The 22,258-nt window shown below is 38.5% G+C and overlaps 1 protein-coding gene across 1 annotated transcript in view; it reads left to right on the top strand.

Moving 5' to 3' along the window:
- ALKAL1 (ALK and LTK ligand 1) overlaps positions 1-22,258 on the top strand; it is a 35,856-nt gene that overhangs the window by 298 nt on the left and 13,300 nt on the right. Inside the window, exon 1 of the mRNA XM_057368305.1 lies at positions 1-57. This exon is cut by the window's left edge and continues 298 nt beyond it. Coding sequence (XP_057224288.1) covers positions 1-57 — 57 coding nt within the window. The remainder of the gene's footprint in view (positions 58-22,258) is intronic.

Genomic DNA, 22,258 nt, shown 5'->3' with positions numbered 1-22,258 from the left:
CCCCCGCCGCCGCCGCCCCGCCACCCCCGCGGCTCTTCGCCGCCGCCCGGCACGGAGGTAAGAGCCGCGCTAGGGGCCCGGGCTGCAGCCCCCTCCGGATCCCGTCCCTGCCGCCACCTCCAGCCGAGCCCGACGGCTCCTCGGCCGGCGCATCCCGCTGCGGGAGGGAGCGGGAAGCGGGGAGCGGGTTGGGGATGCTCTCCCGTCGCCCCGGGGCAGCCACGCGGGGGATCTGCCTTTGGGGAGTCGGAGCCCCGCTGAGGGCAGCACAGCCCAGCCCTGCTCCCGGCTGCAGCTGTGGGGGTATCCGGGACAGAAGGGAGGAGAGGGTCACTGGGGCTTCGGCACCCTCGACCGGGAGGTCAGCTGCCGCCACCATTGCTCTACAGCCTCCCAGAGCGAGCCTTCCAACTTCTCTATACTGCAGTGCAGCACTGGGGAAGCCCCGTTTATCCCCAAAATTAGGACAAAGGATCAAGAATGTCAGCTGTCTGGTCGTACTCCTTTAAACTTCAACTTTGCTGGTTCCCGTGTGATGCTCTTGTCTAGTTTTGCAGAGCAGGTGCAGAAGATCCAGCCTGTGCTGCTCRTAGGGCTTATTTCACCTTTCGGAGGATGCTTAGACTGGGGCAGGGAGCCATCTCCAGCTCTGGCACGGGCCAKGCCTGGCAGTGACAGCAGGGACAGTTCGGGGCCAAGCACAGCTGCCTGGTGATACTCACACCTCCTTGGCCAGGAGGATGACACTGCTAGGTTTGATGCAGAGCCATGCAAAAAMCATTTCCTACTGGAGTGGAGCTGCCTGAGGGGTTGGTGTGGGTTAGGATGGTAAACTTCTTTTACAGTTTAGCAAAAAGGAGAATCTAGTGACTGTCCTTGGCTGTAGCCCACTAATAATTTGCTCTTGTTGCCTGCCAGAGACCTTGCTGGAGAGAAAATCAAACTGAAGGAAACCAAGGAAGTTCGGTTTCTTAGGGATTTGTGTCCCTGGAGAGCGCCCTTGTGGCTGATGTCTGGTAACTGGTGAAGTTGACATGAAGCCCTTCCCAAGTCTCACTGGTAGACTTTTCTCTTYAGTAGTCTGTTTTAAATGAAATTAAGCTCCATTTTGGAAAAACTTGAAGCTGAGTGACAAATTCAGAAGTTGATAGGTGAATAAGTGATTGGTAGGGCAGGCMCTTGTGCAGGGAGGTTGCTGCACATTCTAAAGAAACTGAGCTAAAATATAACAATCAAAAAGTAGTCAATGCTCTGGCCTTGGAAGCTTCTCAGTGTAGTCTGATCCAGGTGTTGARTTGTACATCAATAAGGGGTTGTGTAGTCCCAGTGAACTTCCAGATATTCTTGCTTTTTCAGACTGTAAAGTCTCTGGTGGCCCAAACCAGATTGCCACAGCTCTGTGTGCTGACTGGAAAAGATGCTGCTGGTTATCAGCATGACTGGTCATAAGTGTTAACTTATTGTGCCTTGAACTCTTTTTATGCTGTGSGCAAAACCTCAGCCCAAGAAAAAACTGTAAAATGGTCTTTTCAAGGCAAAATACATGAAGGTTCTTCTTTTCAARGCAATGGAAGATAGAATATTATAAATWTRAGCAYTGCTCTCAGATTTATACTTTTCAGYGATTATTGCARTAWGTACTAGTATCAGGTGGCTTGAGGAAAAATTCTGGTGTGGACATCATTATTTTCCATTTGAGATGTTCGCTCTTAACTAAATAATTCTATTTAACTATAGAAAGTGTAAATATTTCATAGTATTTATATAACTTTGGTGGGGAATTTTCTTGAATCCATCAGTATTACATACAGTAAGATTTTGTTTTCTKTTAGTTGTTACTTTTAGTAGCTATGTTGTACACTAAAGGAACAGCTGAGCATACTTAGATAAACTCTTCAGTTGTCCCTGGCACAAGTGCAGTGTCCTATGGGCAGCCACAAAGGTGGATTTCTCTCCAGCCTAGAAAAAAACAGATCCACAGTTTAAATAAGTCACATTTTCATATTCATCTCATTTWTTGTTACCAACACCAAGGATACAAATTAGTACCTGTCATGATGGTGTGCACTTCTTTTTTTTTTTTGGATAGAGAACTGTGACAAGGCTTTCCTTGCAAATAATTAACTCTTTTTTTATAACTCCTGTCAGCAGTACATTAATGGCAGCTTTTTACTCCAGCAGATAGTACCTGATAAACCAGAATGGTTTATCTTCTTCCCAGAYGGGAAAGTTGTTGCATTCAGTTGAGTATTCAGCCAAGCACTGGAAGCTGGAGTTATGTATTTTGATTGTCTGTAGCTGCTGGAAATCAATCCCTAGTGTCTGATTTAAAAGACAATTGAGGAGCTAATTACTTCTTTTGTTTGAAACAAAAAACATCCGTAGTAATGCTGAATAGAGAACAGAGAATCCAAGATGAATCATTTGTGTGTGTTTTCTCTTTGTTTTCTGAGGATGCTACTCTGTAATATCAGTGAGTTGAATAGCAGGAGGACTGAAATGTGCTTCCCCTCCTGTTCTCTCATTCCCTTACTCTAAGAACTCTCTCCAGCTTTAGTCTAACCATTCACTGATCTGCACTGGCACACTCACCTTTCTTTTACTTCATTTAGGGGCTTGATTAATTGTTTGTATAGTGAGAAAACCAACCTGGAGTACCACTGGGTGAATTCTAGGAGCAGCACAGGGCAAGTAGCTACAGCACATGTCCAGGGGAGAGGTTTGAGAGGGGATGGGACCTCCTCCTTAGATTGATGGTGTCCTGCTCATTTAGCTCAGAACACAATGGAAAAGCACAGACTTGTCTTTGATGAGGCAGGAAAGAGAAGAATGAAACACTAATCTGTCAGACATTGTACATGCACCACTCAGTTATAGATGCATAAAAAGGATACGAAAGCAAGAGTGGTTTTGGTCTGTGACACCCCATCTGGATGTGGCTTGCAGGTGGTTCACAGACAAGTCCTGGGCTGGACCTAAGCCATGGAAATGAGTTGTGRTCTGCTTCATGTGATTTTGTCACAGAGCAAAGGGGCATGACTGAAATAGAGTGGGAGCTCAAACCTGCACTGCTGTGTTGGAACAGTGAGATGCTGTGACCTGCCTGGACAGGACCCTTTTTGTCTTTCTTCCCCTTTAATAATCAGGGTTATATTCTGTGTCATGTGTTTCTTAACCATAAGAAAATTTGTGTCATGGTTCTTGCAGTACCCAGAAGGACACTCGCATATGCAACAGAGATACCAGTTTCACCATCACTTTAGCTGTCTTAACTCTTTTATTCCTACATGTTCAGAAGTCTTATCCCACACAGATCTGTCCCTGTTTTTCTTGGTGACCTGATAAATGAGAGTGAGCACTCACTTGTAGTGTACCTTCAGAAGAAATTCTAAGTAACCAAAATGCAATCTTCATMTTTTCTAGGATTTCTGGTAGGATGTCACTAAAAATACAAGTTGTTCCTTTGAATTATTACATCCAGTGGGATTAAAATTTCTGTCATAACATCCTTTACTTGCCTGATTTCCATGGAGTTTCTATCCTTGAGTGTGATTTTATTTTCTTTTTCCACTAAGTGTCTTAAAGTTCTTTAAGCTTAGTGATGAAAGCTCTTCAATGGGTAATCTTTTTTATATCTATCCTCTACTTCTGATGCATAACTGTGGTCAGCTTTTTTTTGTGAAGAAAACATGTATTTTCACAAAAAGAAGATTCAGCTTCAGGTTATTTTTGGATCACGTCAGAGGAACTAGAATAGTTTGTCATTCTTCTTAGATTTTCTTTGTTACATTTATCCAAACACTTTCCTCAAAACCAAAATAGCTTCCATGTAATTAGATTTAAAGAAATCTTGAGAAATAAAAAAGAAATCTGCATTGACTTTTCTTTTCTTACATATTGCCCACYCCAGTGCAGAATGGAGCTATCTAAACTTACAAGGGTTAGGGGGCTGAAATTTCCCTTTTGTCCTGGGAGACCAACAAGATCTTTTAAAACATTTTGAGTAGTTATTTTTCAAGCATGAAGGAATGAAGATAAATATTGCTCTCAGTTTATGAGTATGTTCAAATTAGCCTCCTGAGCATATCTACTTCAGATTTAGAATAACATATCAGAGAAGWGAATTTTGCCCTCAAAATATTTAAACTTTAAGGTTGCACTTATGAGTTCAATTTTATGCCAAAATTTCCTACACATTAGCACCAGAGAACTGTAGGTTGTCCTATGACRCAGTGCTAGTTTAACCATGAATTAGATTTGAAAGACATGTTTGAGGTTTATTTTAGTTTATGGCTAAATTATGTATCCTATGTGAGGCATAAGAAATGTTTTGTTCTTTTTCCTCACTTAAAAGGATCTCCTGTAAATATAGTGATAGTTACAGCTGGAAGTCCCTAATTCTCCAAGACCTGCTGTGCCTGATACAAAGCTACTTTAGTGAATGTAATTACAGACCTGGAATAAAAAAAAGGAGACCAYTGAGGAATGTAAACTTTGTCTCTAGGAAATTAAAATGTATGGTATGACATAACACAGAGTACTTTGTAATACTTAAGCCTCATCCAATTATTATTCCTGTTAATAAGCTAGTCTTTTATTTTATTTCTTTTCTTATCATATTGTGTTAACAAGAATTGCTGGGCAATCAGGACACTTAAAAGAAGATGAGAGTCCATAAAAATGACATGCTCCAAAATCACGTTGACCAAAACAAACATTACCTTAGAAATTAGTAAAATGGTGGATGAAATTGGTTTCAAAGAAGAATAGCTGTTCCATTAAAAAAAAATCCAAATAAGTTCTTCTGATATATAGTAATCATTCCCGGTTCTATAACTGATATTTTTGAAACAATTATTTTTACAGTCAAGTTGGTTGGTAGGCTTTTCTGAAACAAAACCAGGTAAACACAATTGGCTTTTGAAAGCTTAATATAATCCATAATCCAGATGGGTAAGTGACTTGTTTTTCTTTCTTTTCAATGTGGTGGACATGGTATAGAAATAAATTCTAAATTTGAATGTTTCAGATCTAGTGGTTAAAAGAAAATATATTCTCATAGATTGGCAAATGTAATGAATTATGAAATATTATTCCTCTCAGCAGAAAATCTATATGGCAATGTCCTTGGGCTTGGATGCTGGAAGGAGTCAAGATTCCATAGGGCAATGTGCTTCCTGGGCCAGTGGTTACTGAGACAGGATCAGAGGGGCTGTGAGGCAGAAATATGAACAATGCCAGTGAGTGCAGTGGAAATAACCATTATCTCTGCTTGAACCATGGTTAGGTGTCAGTTCCACCCAAAAAATACCAGCGGGCAGGATAGATTTTCACTTCCTTTGATGAAAGGATGTCCCAAATGTTGCAGAGATTGTATATTCCTTCAGTTGTACACAGTGCTTGGATTGATCATGGTCACAATGCCTTCATAACCAGTCACATCCCTGCTACTTTCCTTGCCTGCTTGGGTTTTCAGGTGTATTGTGCAATATCCTTTTAACAGCAATACTCTGTGTTTGACAAACAGCTGCCAGACAGCAGAGCCAGGCCACTGAACAAAAGGCATCTGAAATGTAGGATAAGCCAGAAGGCTTCCATATCATGGTGGAGAATGTCATGCCCATGGACCAAGAGAGCTGATGAAGGAGTGAGCAAAGATGGAATGTAATTGTTACATACACGGAGACTGAAAATATAAAGAAGTACATCAGAGTAGTCCTTCAAATGAAGTGATCTCCAAGGGGCTTTGCTCTCACTCCTRTTAATCCCAGCAAAGGACACTCGATGTCTGAGATGTTGTGCTGCCTTAGCACAAGAAGGGAGAAGCCTCATTGAGCTGCAGAATATTTCAGAGTGCACTGTGCTGTCCCAGSAGCAAGATAGGATGTCAGCATATGGAAAAGCTTCTCTGTTGAGCTATTGCTTCAATCAGTACGAGGAAATATTCCGAGTTTTGTTTTAGTCCTACTTCGCATTTTTATGAAACTTGTAATTAGCATGATAAGACACACAATTACTAATGTGTGCAGTTCTGGCCCCAGAAAAGTGAATGTAAGGATTTTTACTGTATTACACCAGGACTGGGTCTGAAGTACACCAGGACTCCTCCAATATGCGGGGAAGTGAATAACAAAGAAAACAGAAGTTTTGTTTCAAAGTAGATCTRTGTGCATTACCATCTGTAATTCAGGAGCAGCATGCATTTTGTATTAGTCTAGCTTGGCCCTGAGCCTGTGAGCAAACTGAAGAGCTGACATGTTTTGTGTGTTTTTTTTCTTCACATTAGGCACAATTTGATTTTTCTATCAAGAAAGAATGGCAGATCTCTGTGCTAATGGTTTGTTATTTCAGGTGTTAGTCTGCCAGGGAAAGCCTCTGAGAGGTGGGAGAATGGCAGTGCACAGGTGTAAGGCTTTGTAATACATTTATTGATTGATAGATAGCCCTTAACCTTGAAAATACACTGCTTCATGTATGGAGATGCTGCTGCTTTTTAAATAAGTGTATTTAAAAAYAAATATTTTTAAATAAATAAATCCACAGGGAGAAGGATTTTAAAAGAGATGTAGATATACATCCCTACACATGGGCACACAGACTCCTCTTTTAACTAACAGGATTTGAGGGCAATTTGCATGAGAATGTGATATTTCAGACCCACATATGGCTTAAAAGTTACAAAAGTGAGTTATAAAAGCTTTTATTTTCCAAAACGCTTAACACAGCATAACAGTAGTTGCATAGTAGTAGTCACTGTGGAAAGCTGTAAGCCAGACTTMATAATCACTGAGAAGGATTCACCATCTACAGAAAAAGCCACTGAAAGGCTGCAGGGAGAAAGGGGTGACTGGTTCCATGCCTTCCATGTGTAAGGCCACTGTCTGCATTGGGATAATTTTATTCTCACAGAAAGTGACCTCAAAGTGGTTTATAGGAAGGGGGAAATATCCCCCTTATTAACATCTGCTATCTAGAGGACTAAAATTTTTGTAGGTTTATCTAGTACATGTCACCATATATTAATAATTTGTAAGACTTGTTTTAAAACATAACAAATAAATACACTTTAATAGTCATGGTAAATATCTTTTTCAGTACACACATTCAGATGATATTGTACTGAAAAMCAAAAAAAGGTCATTTGTTGCTTATGCTTGGTTTTGATGGTTGTTGGTTAGGCTTTTCCATTCAATTCAAGGATGACTGCTTCATTTTGTCACTTGTGAATTAGAGGCTACTACTTTTGTGGAAGTCCTACAGGCTATTTACTCAAGTTTTGTGGGTTTCTAATGTCGGTCAATTGGAAACCAGTTGCTCTAGTGAGGGATTTAATTGACTATTGATTACATACTGAGGGCACAATCCTTTAGGTTATAAACAAGGTTTAACACACGAAAGATACAAGCAAATTATTGATTTTTGGCCATTTTTATATTATCCTATGCTCTGTTATGTCTGCTCTGCAAGAAATCATTGATGTGCAGTGGTCCACTGATTTTACCAAAACAGTGCATAAATATGTATTTKTTTAATACAGGCTTTAACATCTGTATTAAAAATACTGCTTGGAGTTACAAATTATGGCTACTTTCTGATCCTAATAMTTTGTTTTTAAACATAGAGTTAAAATGTATGTAGTCAAGCAAAAATTGCTCATRGTAAAAGCACAATTTACAATATTAAGAATATTTAGTCTTTTTTTTTGGTAAGTTTCCGGTTGGTTTTTTAAAAATGCTATTAAATCTTTCTCAATTCAAGTGAATTGGTTCAATTTCAATTTAGTACATGTTATCTTACTACATGATTTGAAATCTCTGTCTTTGTCTTAAAGAAAAACATCTAAAGTTACATCAGTAAAGCAATTGTTGTCATGTTCCTGGCAAATTTTAGACAGTTTCCTGAGTRACATAGCACAAATCTAATTAAGGTTTTGCTACTCAAATTATTTTCTCCTTTTTCTCTCAAGCCTGTAAAATAAGTGAAAAGCAAAATAAAATCCAACTGGAAAACAGTCAGAAACTTTTTTTTTCCTTAACCTTTTCTATTTATGGTGTGTTTCAGTAGTAAGAACCTTTGAAATGAAGTGTTAGAAAATGAATCCTTGTCAGTATATGTGGCAGAAGTGGATATATGCCCTGGATTAGTAAAACCCTAAATCCCATTGGATTAAAGTAAGTAAGAAGATAGCTGTGAAGTTATTACTTTAATCATGATAGAGTAATTACTTCTTTGTTTCTTAGTGACATAGCATGCTTAACACATGAGAGACTTCTCTGTTGTCACWGACATTTAAGTTTAGGACATTTAGGAGAAAGATTTTCTGAATTTATCTTTGACACAGAAAAAAAAAAAGAGTTATGGCCAAAACATACTATTATGAGGATTTCTTGTGGTTTCCAGGGAAATCTTCTGGGTCAGAAGACAATCTACAGAAGACTAATTGCTCTCATTTGATACTATGAGCCTAATGTTTGAATGGACCTGTTGGTCAGTAGTAATTTAGGAAGGTACCACAATTTGAGCTTCCCATTATCATATGATCAAATGCCAAGTTTGTATGTGAAGTCAACACATACAGATTTTCCCCTTTATTCAGTAACATGTCACTTTTCCAGATATCAGGCAATTTTCATTCTTTCAGAAAAGGGATTAGTACAAGATCTATAATYTGTGTGGATAAGACTGGCAAAGGTACAGCAAATTTACACTCAGTTCTAGTTCTCATGGACAGGKTGACTCTCCATTATCTCCATGGTGGAGTCTCTCCATGTGTGGATATGTGATTCAGCTGCATGGGAATATGGAGGATCCCTTATATAAGATGCAGTCAGGGCTTTCAATCCTTGAAATAAATCCAAGGTATACATTTATGTGGATATTCCCTGTCCCAGAGCTGAGTAGCACATCAAGAAAAGCCTTTCTTCTCCTTCTTTACTTTTGGCTGGGATGACTGTTCCTTTTCTGTCAGAAGAAGGAGTGAAAAAAGGAGAAAATCTGGAGATTTAAGTATTACAAACAAGTTAACTGTTATCTGGGAACGAATAGAAAACCTCTCAGGTATTAAGGRTGTAATTTTCTCTGCAGTTACACTSTATCTCAGAATACCAGRATATTRTAACAGTGAAAGTGRCATTAAAAGAATCAGAGAGATGTTAAACTTGTGTAGTCTCAAGATACAGAAAGTGTTTTCTGCTTTTTTATTTAAGGTCAGTTCAATCACAAAATCAGTTTTCCGTTCCGCACCTTTTGGCCTTCTGAAATGTGTGTTTGCCTGTGTTTTACACCTGCCTGTGATCCTTAAAGATAAAACCTCCAATATTAGTATGCAGAAGTACCTCACTACCTTTGATTCATTTATGTATAACAGTCAAATAAAATATTTTGATCTTAGTTATAATTTATAAGAAGTCTCCTTATGTAACTGTGATAGGGTAAAATGATTGTAACCTGAGTGTAAACCTGACCTATGATCACTAGGAACCTTTAAAGTAGTAGTTTAGAATAAAGGATTTAGAATGGAGAAACAGTGAGTTATKAATCCATTTGTGATAGCTCTGTATCTGCTCTAATTTGGAAAGAAATAGAAACATTTCTAAAATAAGCAGGAAATGTAAAGTACAGTTTAACATTACCATTTGCAGACCAATCAACCTGGAGCCTATTCATATTTGGAAAAAAGAGCAGGGTCTAATTAAGCTCTGTCAAACTCGATTCTATTTCCTTTCACACCAATAGAGTTTGCCTGTGTTTGTCAGTGCTGAGTTTGGCTTGTATGCAGTTAAGCACATGTCATCAATTTTCATTCAGTCGATTCAACTAGTTCATATACTGCTTTTGATGTATTGCAGCTGTTCCTGTGTTTAATTTATGCAAATATTCCAGCATCTACATTTATTAGCAGCCATGATAGCTAAAACAGAGTACTTTGCATAGAGTCCTGCAGAATTGCAAGAAGAGAATTTCCTTTTCGTATTTATCAATGTGTAGTCTCTGTATCTTATTCTAAGAGTGGTTTTGCCTTCAGTCAGTCTCCTCCAATAACTTTCCAGATGTAATTTGGGATCTCTGGATTAATCTGAAATATCTCCCTTTATAGTTTAGTGATTTCAAGTAGCTGATGGATGAATTAATGGAAGTTGCTTTCTGTTACAGAAGAATAAGCGTATGAATAGGAAAAGACAGCTTCAGTAAATAATGTGTTGAACAGTTTGACCAATCTTTCCTATGTGTCTCATTATTTTCAATGAATTATCCTTCTGTAAGTTTAATAAACAATTAGTATTATAATACATCTTTCCTCTTGGAAAGGGAGRATTACATATTCACGCTTAGTATTCAAAATAGGAAGGGTTTCATAACACYCTACATTTTCTCATTTGAATTGTTTGAGTGATATGCTTTCCTATTTACATTTTCTTAATTTTTTAAAAAAGGGCTCTTTTACGTAACTCATACATYAGTTCTGTAATAGTTTAAAGAGATTTTCTTTAATTTTCAAAATAAATATGTTTTCCATGTTCACATCTCTGACACAGGAGAAAAGAAAAATGTGAGGTATGCGTATAGTGGTTATCCATATGTGTGTGGTGCTGTTCCAGAGTCTCAAAATTCAAAATATAGTTGCTAAATAAATTTGTATATTTAAAATGAAAATTTAACAGAATATGTAAAGTTCTTTATACATTCCAATTTTGACTGTTTTCTAGAGTGATTGCTAATAGTAATAGCAGAAAAGTAGCCACATACACTATGTTTGGCTTATTTCTTGATCCCACAGCATTTTCTGATGGAAGAAGGGATTTGCTGCGAGGTAAAAAAAGAAATCCATGCTTCTTAATGTTCTTTTGCCAAGCTAATATAAGGGTCTCCACAGGCAAGGATTAACTATTACAAATATGCTTTCTGAGCAGCTATTGAAGAATTACTAATAAACATAATTACAGCTGAGTTCAAGATATCCAACCTTGTAAATATATCCTGTAATAATTTCATTACGCTTGGCTGACGCCCTAGGAGAAGCCAATGTTTCAATCTCTTTGTTCAGGCCTTAATGAATTATTGGAAAGTGGCTGATTAAAAAGCGTTGGATCAGAAGAGGCTGCTGCATTCTGAATGTTGCTCTCTTTGATGTTGTTTACCTCCCAAGTTGACTCATTTCCTTGGCCAACGATCTCWGTACATGAAGCTGTGAGCCAACTTTTTTTGACCACTATATTGTGTTTGGAAAACAAACATGGTAGGAAGCTTTTTAGTGAACATTTTAAGTGTTTGTTGAAACTCACACCTTAAAATAGAATTCTCAAAAAATTGGGGCGCAACTATGTGGTAGCTGAAGGGGATGCAATAAAATAAGTGGGATGCCCAAGCAGACATGTAATTTCCTATTTTTCTCTTAGAAACCACATTTTCCATGTTTTATTTTTTTTTTTTCTGTTTGGTAAACCTGTTTGCTATCAGTTTCCAGTTTCTCCTGAAATGATTGACTCTTCAGCTATCCAAGACAAAGTCCACAATGTGAAAATATCTGTTTGTGACACTGGGTACGAGCATTACGTACATTACGTACCAGCACATCTTGTGGAAAGCTTCAGATTTTAGTTCATCAAAAAAGAACCCAGGCATAAGGGATTATGATGTGAGTTCATAATCTTGAGATTGGAGTCAGATTGGTGAGTAATTCCTTGACAGTGAACTTATCCAAAATATGGGTGAAGTTTGAGGATTTGGTGGTCCCTTCACGATGGCTTGTCATTGTTCTGCTGTTTCACACAGCACACACAGGAGGCAGTCCCGGTGTGGGCAGTCACATTTCCCAGCAGATCAATTCCACACTGCATCCTTGGCTAAAGTGAACTCAAATAAGCACAACCTGATTTTTTTTCACCTCCATTAAACTAGTCTCACTGAAATTTCTTTTTGCGGGATGCATCACCTACAATAATGTAGAAGGAGCACCCATTAACCATAAAGTTTCCCACTCAGGCAATGGCTGGCAAATACTCTCTTTGGATTGAGGGGAATTTTTCAATTGAACCTATCTTCAGGTTATCCTTTTGCACAGCCTCTGCTCCCTTGGCGTGGATACAGGGGTTTAAGATGTTTGCATGCTTGGATTGAAGCTCTTTTCTTTAGGGATGACCTTGCACTGTGATTTAATTATTATGAATGTCCTGCACAGATAGAAGTGACCCTGAGTTCATGGGTTCAGAGCTTCTCAGGGGGTCTCATTGGTGACACACCTGGGAAGGATCCTCAATTTTATGTCTTCTGAARCACCACAGATGGAGCATCAGAGCAGGCTATACCTTTACTTCAGTTGCAATACCCTAAGGATTATTTAAAATAAACCTTACAGGTTTAATTTGAAGAGGCAACTATACAGGCTAAGAATATCTGAAGAGTGGTAACGAGGGCTGTAGCCTAGGCATRGTAATTTACTCTTTTGCATAAGAGTATGATGAAGATTCACAGGGTGCAATAGAGAAGGAAATGACATGAAAGCTGATTTTGCCAGACAGGTAAAGACTTATTCATGCTGGGAGATTCTCCAGCTGGGAAAATCCATGGTTGTTATAGCCTTTGTGCCACCAGAACAGAAAAAAGGGTTGGCTCAGAGAAGAGAATCTGGCTCAAAGAACTTAAAATAAATATCAGATGTCAGAGCTGTGACTTAATTGTTTAGCTAAGTAGATCATGTGAATTACACACAGATTGAGGACCTGGTTTTGCTCCTGTTGAAATCAAGAACAGAATCAGGGCAAACTCTCCTTCTAGTGTTTTTCAGTCCTCAAAAATGTGTTATTTGAGAGTACACCAGCTCCTAGAAAATTATACCAGCTGGGAATCCAGAGCGCGGCTTCTATACAACCACTTTGCAGTTTATTACTGTAAACATAAGCTAAGACTCTAAAGAGAATGAATTTCCTTAGTTGTGCTTGTTTTTATTCCAAAATTTGACATTTAAACCATGGTTTCTGTGACAAACCATGGAAATTGGAACTTAGACAGTGGTTTTTGACAGGTTTCAAAGCGATACATAAAGATATAGATGTATTTTCCTCCCTTTATTGTAATCTTGCATTACGACTCTTTCAGTCTCAGAATTAGACCTGTGCCCCAGCTCAAAGACATTTGTTTATGAATATCCCCTTGGGAAATTATAGTTTGGAAAGCTTTTAACTTCATAGAGTTTTTTTTTTCTTGCAAGGAACATATAAGAGATGATTTTCACTTTTATGAATAAAAGAAGACAACAGTTTTTTAATCTCACCATTACACTACTAAATGCTTCATTTAGTATTTTAAAATTCTCTGCTAAAAAATAAAAGCAAAAAGCATGTTTAATCATGAAGGCTTTACAAAAGTTAGGAAACTATCAGAAGCAGGACACTATCACCTGAAAACCTAAAACGGAATTTTTAGCTACAACGAAAATTAAATTACCTGGATCTGACTGACAATCTTACATTCAGAAAGAACCGGATGGTTTTGGGAGAAAGCTTCACATGTGCAATTGAAGTGCATTTCTATTAYCTGGCTAAGATCCTTCACATAGTACTAGTGACAAAGTGAAATATTGGTAGACAAGTGACAGAAAGAAAAACGTTTGGAAACATCTACAGCCAATTTACAGACTGACATATATTTGTACAAATTCTGTCTGGATGATGAATGACTTTGTACAGCATGTAACAGATGACATTACAAAGGAACAGCATAGGGAAATTGTTTAGTATYGTATTTCTGGACATACTTGGAAGATACTGTGGGAAATATTCTGATTTAGATAGGTGCTGGTTTCTGCATTCATGCTGCAGCTAGGGCTCAGTTTCTTTGAGTTCATGATGATGATGATAATACCATTACAGTAGTCTTTTACCCAACATTAAGCTGTGATTTCTTTTTCTGAGAAATGAACATGTGTAAGTTACAGTGTCTAAGCACTTAGCGAGCAATGACATTTCCTTCACAAATGGCAAATTAAGCAAAGAAAAATCAAAGTTTGAGGGGAAGAGGAGGAACATGATATTCCCAGTGCTGAAAAACTTGAATAGTTCACAGCAGRCAAAACCATCCTCCACGTTCCCTGTCCACCCATCCTGACACTTCAGAAGTGATTAAATGTTTCTTCTGTTGCTTGAGTGAGTAAGCTCCCTCCAGCCTCAGGTTATGTCCTTCCCACAGTTCAGTGCCCAGTCTTGGAGGAGCCAACTCTAGGGATAATCTGTTGCCCTTAAGAGGATGCTGAACTCGAGGCTGGCAAGCCCTTTCAGGCCGTAAATAGTCATTGCTCTGCTGAGGTGGGAAAGCCTCCCTGGAATTACTGCTCGTGCCGTTCGTTGTCTTCATAGCAACCATGGCTRACTATTCCTGTCACTCTCTGTTCCCACTCACAGCTCAGCTGAGTCCAGACAAGGTGTGGAGGCCAARCAGAGCACGAGGGAGGGGAGAAGGCAAAGGGCAATGGCTTGGCAAGAATAGGGCAGGGACAGGGATGAGTGGGGGAAGTGTCTGTCCGTGCCCTTACCATGGATGGGAACAGATCTGTATCATCCTCCCCTGGKTCAAAGTCATCCTTTTCTGCTTCTAAGACTACTGAAGGGACTTGGTTCAAAATRGTTCTCCTCCATAGCTTCCGAAGGATTAACCTAGGTGTGGGAAAAGGCAGGAATGTGCCTTGTATCCATTGAAGGTGCTCCAGATGATACAAGATGAACACCAAATGCTTCTCTGTCTGTTTCTCCTACTTCTGTTCTCTTACGTCTGGAGGCATTTTCTAGTCTCCACCCTTGCCCTGTCACAGGTGGCTTTGCTCTGAAATGATATGGTGATGTTGATAACAGAGAGTGGAAAACTGAGAGTACATGAATAGTTGTGGTATCTGAGAGATGGTCCTTGGAGTTCAAATCAGAAAGTCAAGTTATGAAGGAAAGAATTTCTGTATTCTTTCTGATTAGCAGCATAATAAAATGAAAAAGAGCAAAGACAGGCAAAATTAGTATATGTTTGCTTTGTTTATTCTTAGTGGTTTGATTTTGTGAAARTTTTGGTTGAAAAACTGATTTCAACTAAAACAAAAGTTTGTCTCACAGGATTTTGTGTCACTTCACCTCCCTCCTCTTGCCTGAAAGAAGGCAGGTTTCCCATAGGTTGTGCTTGGCATGGACTGTTCTGGCAAGAGTGCCMTGATATTAGCTGCAATGGCCCAGGATCCTTGGCCAGGGCAATCTGCTCTCACTATGTCCTGTGATGTTTAATAGAGAGGTACAATGATTGCAAAACTAAAGGTCTTGCTTCCTCAAAAATTACTTCATTCATTTTCTGCCACAGATGAATGGAGAGAAAACTGCAGCAGTGAGGAAAATATAGAATACAAATGAGCACAAATTTAGAATATAAATTTAGAATAGAAATGAGMACATAACGCCTTCTGAGACAGCAGCACAATTGTGGCTCTGGTRCTTCAGAAAGAGAAACTTGAAAAAAAATGGACTGGTTTAAAAGTTACCTGTCTCATGCTGTACACCAAAGTTCATTTGCTTTTCATAAAAACAATGATGTTTTACAGTCTAAAACATCCAAAAAGGGTCTGGATAATGGACACTTTTTTCTTCAAAACTAGCTGATTCAGTAGGATGCTACTTAACAGATTTGCCAGGAATATGGCAAGGAGCTTGAAACATTCAATTTCTAATCCCATGTACTCCTTTGTAAACTAGTACTGAGTAAATGGAATTCATTCAGAAACTGACTCTATTTAGTGATTTKCAGTAAGCTGAGAATGGGGGAGTTAGGAATAAAACACTGTAGCAAATAAATTTATTTCTTCTAAAGGTTTAAAAAGATGTTTTGATTCAGCATTTACAAGTTTACATTGTTTTTAGGTAAAATGTAGCATTTAATCAGAAGGACCCCGGAGAGAGGTAGTAGAAGGGATTTAAGAGAAATTATCCCTCTTAGCTGTTCATAGGCCATGACCCAATAGGGTCAATAATAATAGAGAATAAATCATAACTGAAATAGTTATTTTGAATTAAAATTGGTATTTCRCACTTAGAATAATTTGGCTGAAACCTGCTGGATTTATTAAATCCACCTATTTGCTATTTCAGTCAACACRTCCAAGAATCTTGTTCATAACCTTTTTCAAAGAAATGGAACGTGCCTAGTTAATGTAAGACTTGTCTTGCCTGTTTATCAGTTATTAGAGATAAATGAGTATCCCTTTTTTCTTGAAGAAAGGTCCATGTCACATCTTTTGCGTTACTATTTCTATTATAGTATGTACAGAATCTTCCATACTATTTATAACAGTGCTGCTAAAGTTTACTGCCCCATTGCTCAAATAAATTCTATAAATCCAATTGAAATTAAGTGCCTCACATTAGCCATCTGTTTTCTTGGTGTCCACCTGAAGGTTTCTGCAATAACAACACAGCTGAAAACTGTTTGGGTACAAAATGCCTTCCATAAGTCTCTTTCAATTACATGAATGGGGTGTTGATGGGTGAGAGACAGTACACAACCATCAGTGAGAGTGGAATTTGACTCTGGTCACTGTAAAAAGGTAGCAGTTCAAATTAAATTTCAAGACTATTTTTAGACATCCTAAAAGAAATTATGAATGTTCCACTCCAAGCAAAAGGTGAGTAATGAGAAATTTGAAATTCTTCAAATCAATTCATATCTGTAGTGGGCAGATGTTAATCCATCAAACAAATTTCATGAGGACATACAAACATACATATCTACTGACAAAAATGAAGCATGCCAAATTAGGAAAGCTGTATGCCTTTGCTCTTTGTATTTTTAATGAGCTCATTTTCACATTTTACTACTGTTTGTAGGTGTCCTTGWCTGTTTTTGCTGTCAGTTTTAGGAATCCCTTTGTACAACAATTTGTACATTTTAAAAAATGTTCAGTATTTGCAGTACTGCAATTTTGCTAGAACCAAATTGATTGCAGTTACACTCCTGAATTCCCTGAAGATATTAATCCTCCTGGGTTTAAGGGAGCAGCTGATGTAGATAAGACAAGRGTGAGTAAGAGAGATGGGACAGACGTGAGGAGACATTCTGGGATAAGAATGAATGGTTGACACTGGAGCGAAGAAAGGACAAAAATAGAAATGGTGACTAAATGCCAGACTGTGATTTTGGAAGCAAGTGCTTCATTTTACGCCCATCTTCAGCACAGTTAAAAACYACACTGACTTTTTAAATGTAATACTCTTGACAGTGGTGATTGACACAGTAAACTTCATCAACCATTGTGAAAGCAGACCCTGYTAGGCTTTCTCTTTGGGGTCGTTCCATTGTACCTCCAAACTGCCTGATGTCACAGCCCACCTCACTACTCAAGTTCYGTCCTGGTGAATGTTCCAGAATAAAAAGTAACAATTTTATATRTACAAGACCAGATATTGTGTTCATAACTAAAGCTGGGAGAATTTGAAGAAATATCAATTAATCTGCATTTTAAAAGTATTATTTCCCRTGCTCACATCAGAAACATATTACTGGAATGGATACCAAGGAAAGTAAATGTTAAGTCTTTGGTTTAAGTATCCTTAGAAGCACTGTTTCAAGCCTGGAMAAATGATTAAACATGGAAGCATTTATTAGACATGGGAGCAGAACTAGTATTTTAGGASCTGACTAATGAGGTACAATCATATATCACAATGTGCCTTCCAAATATTCTTTATAARTAAAGTTGTAATGCCAAATAAAATGTGTATGGACAGCAAATAATACAAAGAGATTAGAATACTGTTTATGTCTGCTCTTGGAGAAGATAAATTGACCAAGTGATTAATTATGAATTCTTAATTGCACTCTGTGTGTAACCCATAAGCTCTAGACTACACTTTGTATTGTGGGAACTGAAAGAKCTCCCATTGGACAGGGTAATGGGAAGCCTGGTAAACTCTGCTCTCAGAGCAAGAAGGTATGCATGAGTACTTTCAGCATATTCTACATTCAGTAGATGGCAGTGGTATGTAGTTATATATTAATTCAGGATTTTCTCTTGAGCAGACACTCTTATGTCCGTGAATCCAAGCAGTGATGATTTATTTGAGGCTTTTTCTTCCCCAGAAAATACTGAGATACTGGATAATTGTTCACTTGGTAGAGTAGACGGTGATAGAAAATGAAAAAAAAAAAAAAGCTAATTAATTGTAATCTTCATTACACAGCTCTTGGAGGAATCTGGTAAGGTTTGAATTTCAAACAGCAATATTACATCCAGAAAGGAATGCGTCTGTCTGGAGCGTTGACTCATTTTCCATCTATGCTCAGTATGTACACATCAAAGTCTCAGAACAAAAGTACTCACTAAGTGGGAACTGTGTGTTTTACTTAAGAGGAGTAGTAACACAGTGACTTCTCGGAATACTGTGCACAGAAATAGATATTTTCCCTTATCTAAAGGAATGAATTGTGGATCTAGCAGGGGGAAGCAGAGTATGTGAGTTAGGGTGGGGGTATATAAACAAAGAAATTACTAAGACAGGTACAAATTATTATAAAACTTTTAATTGTTTTATTAAAGTTATTATATATTGTAAAAGTTAATATATATTATATATTATTAAAGTTATTATAAAACTTTTAATTGTGGAAAACTGGAAGAAGAAGAACAAAACAAAAGCAGAGATGCAGTTTATGTAGTAGAAATTGCAGATGAGTGCTCTAAGAGAACTACATTACATCATTTAAGTAGATATTTTCTCATAGCAATTATTTGTAACACAAATAATATAAAATGTTTAACCATTTACGACTGATAATGAAGGAAGAAGTTGCTCTTTGTTGCACAAAACAATGGTTTTTTTTTTCTCCCTCTCTATGGGAGACTGCAGTAGGAAAGGCATTAAATTTATTAGTCTGTGAATGGATTGTAATACAACCACAAATTCATCCTAAGGGTTTTGAGCACTCTTAAGGACCTCTGAGTCAATTGGAGGTCCCTCCATAGGTAATAAAAATATCACCCTTTTCCAATAAAGACGTGCATACTCTGTTTCTCTGCTGTTTCATGAGAAAACAGAGGTTCCTCCACATGAGGAACCAGAGAAACATTTCATTCTCTATTGATATGGCTATTGTGCACAGAACAAAAAATGATACCATTCTGGTAGCAATGGAATAGCAGCATAGAAAAAAATAGCATTTCCAGCCTAGCCAAAGCTGCTGGAAGTCTTCAGTTTTTCAGGTAAGGACTTTGTCCAGCCCTGGGCCCAGAAGTAGGAGCTTTGTGCCATCTGTATACTTTACACAGCCAAAGTATAATAATGAAAGGAGGAAAATAAGACCTATTAATTGGTTGGGGTACTGAAGAAAGAAGTATATGCTAACTGATTCAGCTCTGCTTGACATCATCTGCTGCTCAGGGCTGTGTCAGGAGCTGCTCTCCCGAGCACTGTGAAACCATGGCGTGGAAAGTGCCCCAGCCAGGGACTGGGATCAGCTCCCTGTGAGAGCTGCCCACTGTGGTGACCACATGTCTCTGTCCAGCAGTAATGCCCAGGTCACAGCTCCAAGCACAAACTTTATGCTCTATTTATTCACAGGGCATTTTAYTGTGTCATTCCCAAGTATAACACTGTAGTCAAAGATTTATGCTTTACTCCACACCGCACTGAATTCTTATCAAATGAACGTTAACATTCTTTTCTCCACTAGGATGCCTTCTCTTTGCTCTTTGCACTGTTTTCTGTTATGAGCAATTTTGCACTGTTTTCTATTTTGAGCAAAACTCTTTCAAATTTTTTCTAAACTGAGGCAGTAAATTTATTTCTAAAATTTGTCACATAGTTATGTACTTAGATTAAATCATGCAGAGAGGATTTCTTGGGACATTAAAATTTCTGAATATCTTGTTTTTGGTTTTTTTTAAGAACTGATTTTGCAGGATTTCATGTATATTTAGAACAATCATACTGAGATAATTTCATCCTGGCATTGCAATGTCATTCCATTCACTCATCTTCCTAGGATATCACTTTACTTGGGTATTATTGTCTTGTTCTGGTTAAGTTTCTTTTCTCTTGCTTCAGTTCTGGGAACTTATAAAWTTTTTTATGAATTTACATTTGAAAGATTTTACTGTCGCTTTTATCACCAAATATTTTATTGTGCAAGCTAAACCATCTTGATAYTGCTGAAAGTATGCAAACCTCCCCCTAGCAGTGTTTCACCTTGTGATATTGTCACAGTAGGCAAGAGTTGCCATCTTTAGGCACTGTGGAGAATTTGTAGTAAAGAAAAKCTCTATCCAAATGAATGTGGTTTGTCTGTGTAAGTACTCGAGACAGTTTTGCTGCCAGAGTTCCARTATTTGTGAAAGCATGATGTTTCAACCATTGCAAGATTTATTTGTATGCCATGAACAAATATAGCCTTCGTATAAGTTGAACCTTTGTAGAGTCTAGTCCTTTAAAATGACACTTGCATTTAAAATCCCACTAATACTGTGTTGTAAGCAATTTTGTGATATGAAATGATCTTTTTTTTTAAAGAAAACAAAACAAAAACAAAATAAAAGACCAAAACCCACATGCTATTTTCATGCCAAAACATTTTGGAAGCCTGCATCTGGATTTTTAATAGAAATGTCAGCTGCATCTTACTGCTGACAGTTTTCTTCTGCCATTTGACAGACAGAAAGAAGAAAATGTACAACTGCAGTGGGCTGACTCTGGTTGGGTGCCAGACACCCTCCAATGCCACTCTAAAACTCCCCTGTGCAACAGGACAGGGGAGTGAAAAGATAATGAAAATCCATGAGTGGAGATAAGGACCAGAAGAGATCACTCACCAAATACCGTTACGTGCAAAACAGGATCGAATTAGAGATATTAATTTATTACTGACTAAATCAGAGCAAGACAGTGAGAAGTCATATAAGACCTTAAAGCCATCTTCACCCCACCCTTCACTCCTTCTCAGCTCTACCTCCTCATCCTCAGTGGCAGAGGGAAACAGGGAATGGGTGTCAGGTCAGTTCATTGCATGTTGTTTCTGCTGCTCAGGGAGAGTTGTTCTCCTCCAGCGTAGGGTTCTTCCCAGGGGAGACAGTGCTCTGTGAACTTTTCCCATGAGAGCCCATCCCATGGGCAAGGTGGAGAACAATCAGTTCTCCAAAACCTGCTACAGCAAGGGTCACTCTTCCATGAAGTGCAGTCCTTCAAGGACAGGCTGCTTCAGCGTGGGTCCCCCATGGGATCACAAGTCCCAGCAGAAAACCCTCTCTAGCACGGGCTTCTCGCTCCACAGATCTGCAGATCCCTCCCAGCACTCTGTTCCAGCCTGGGCCTCCCATAGGGTCACAGCCTCCTTTCTGGCATGTGTCTCCTCCATGGGCTGCAGGTGGATCCCCCTGGACATCCTTGGGCTGCAGGGACACAGCTGCCTCTCCATGGTCTGCACCATGATCTGCAGAGGAATCTTGGCTCCAGCACATGGAACACCTCCTCCTCCTCTTCCTCCTGCACAGACCTTGGTAATCTGCAGGGTTGTTCCTTTCACATGTTCTCACTCTGCTCTTCYCTGCAATTATATCTGTGCAATAACTTTTTATTTCCTTCCTCTTAAATATGTTATCACAGAGGCATTACCACCATTTCTCATTGGCTCAGCTTTGACCATAGGAGCACTTTTTGCTGTCTGATTGACAGAAATTCTCTGAATAAACTAAAAATATACAAAAGTTGCCTGTTGGGAGCATAAACAAATGTAGATCTTCATTTTTTCTGCCTTAGGATGTGGAGGTTTRATGTCCCAAGTCACCAAACTGTTGTGTGGAGTTGGCTTATTTCAGGGCTGTGATCACAGCTCTTTATTTATACTCCATCAGGATATGAATTTTCCTGGCACAGTTATGATGACATGATACTGGAGACAGTGCAAACACAGGGTAAAAATCAGCACCTGCTGTCACAGCTTTGCAGTCTGAACAGACAAAACAYAGAGAAATTGAAGAAAAAATCCATTGAAGGTGGAAGAAAAGATTCAGAGAAAAGATCCATTGGAGGTGRAGCAACTGTGTCTTAAGTTGCAAGCTGAGGACAAGCCTGAGACTGGACGCTGGTTTGTTTAATCTCCTACATCTTTGTAATTTCACCCAAAATGGTAAATAAAATTAAATGTTCCTGTCAGCTACTGGGTGTTGAATAACAACTGAAAAGTGGGCAGAATAACTTTCTAGGGAATTAGCTTTACAACTGTGCTTAAATCAACTTTGGAAAGTTTA

This window comes from Malurus melanocephalus, unplaced genomic scaffold (genome assembly GCF_030028575.1).
Source record: "Malurus melanocephalus ecotype Western Australia unplaced genomic scaffold, MMel_1.1 scaffold_90, whole genome shotgun sequence".
Taxonomy (NCBI): Eukaryota; Metazoa; Chordata; class Aves; order Passeriformes; family Maluridae; genus Malurus; species Malurus melanocephalus.
This window is presented reverse-complemented; position numbering and strand designations above follow the sequence as displayed.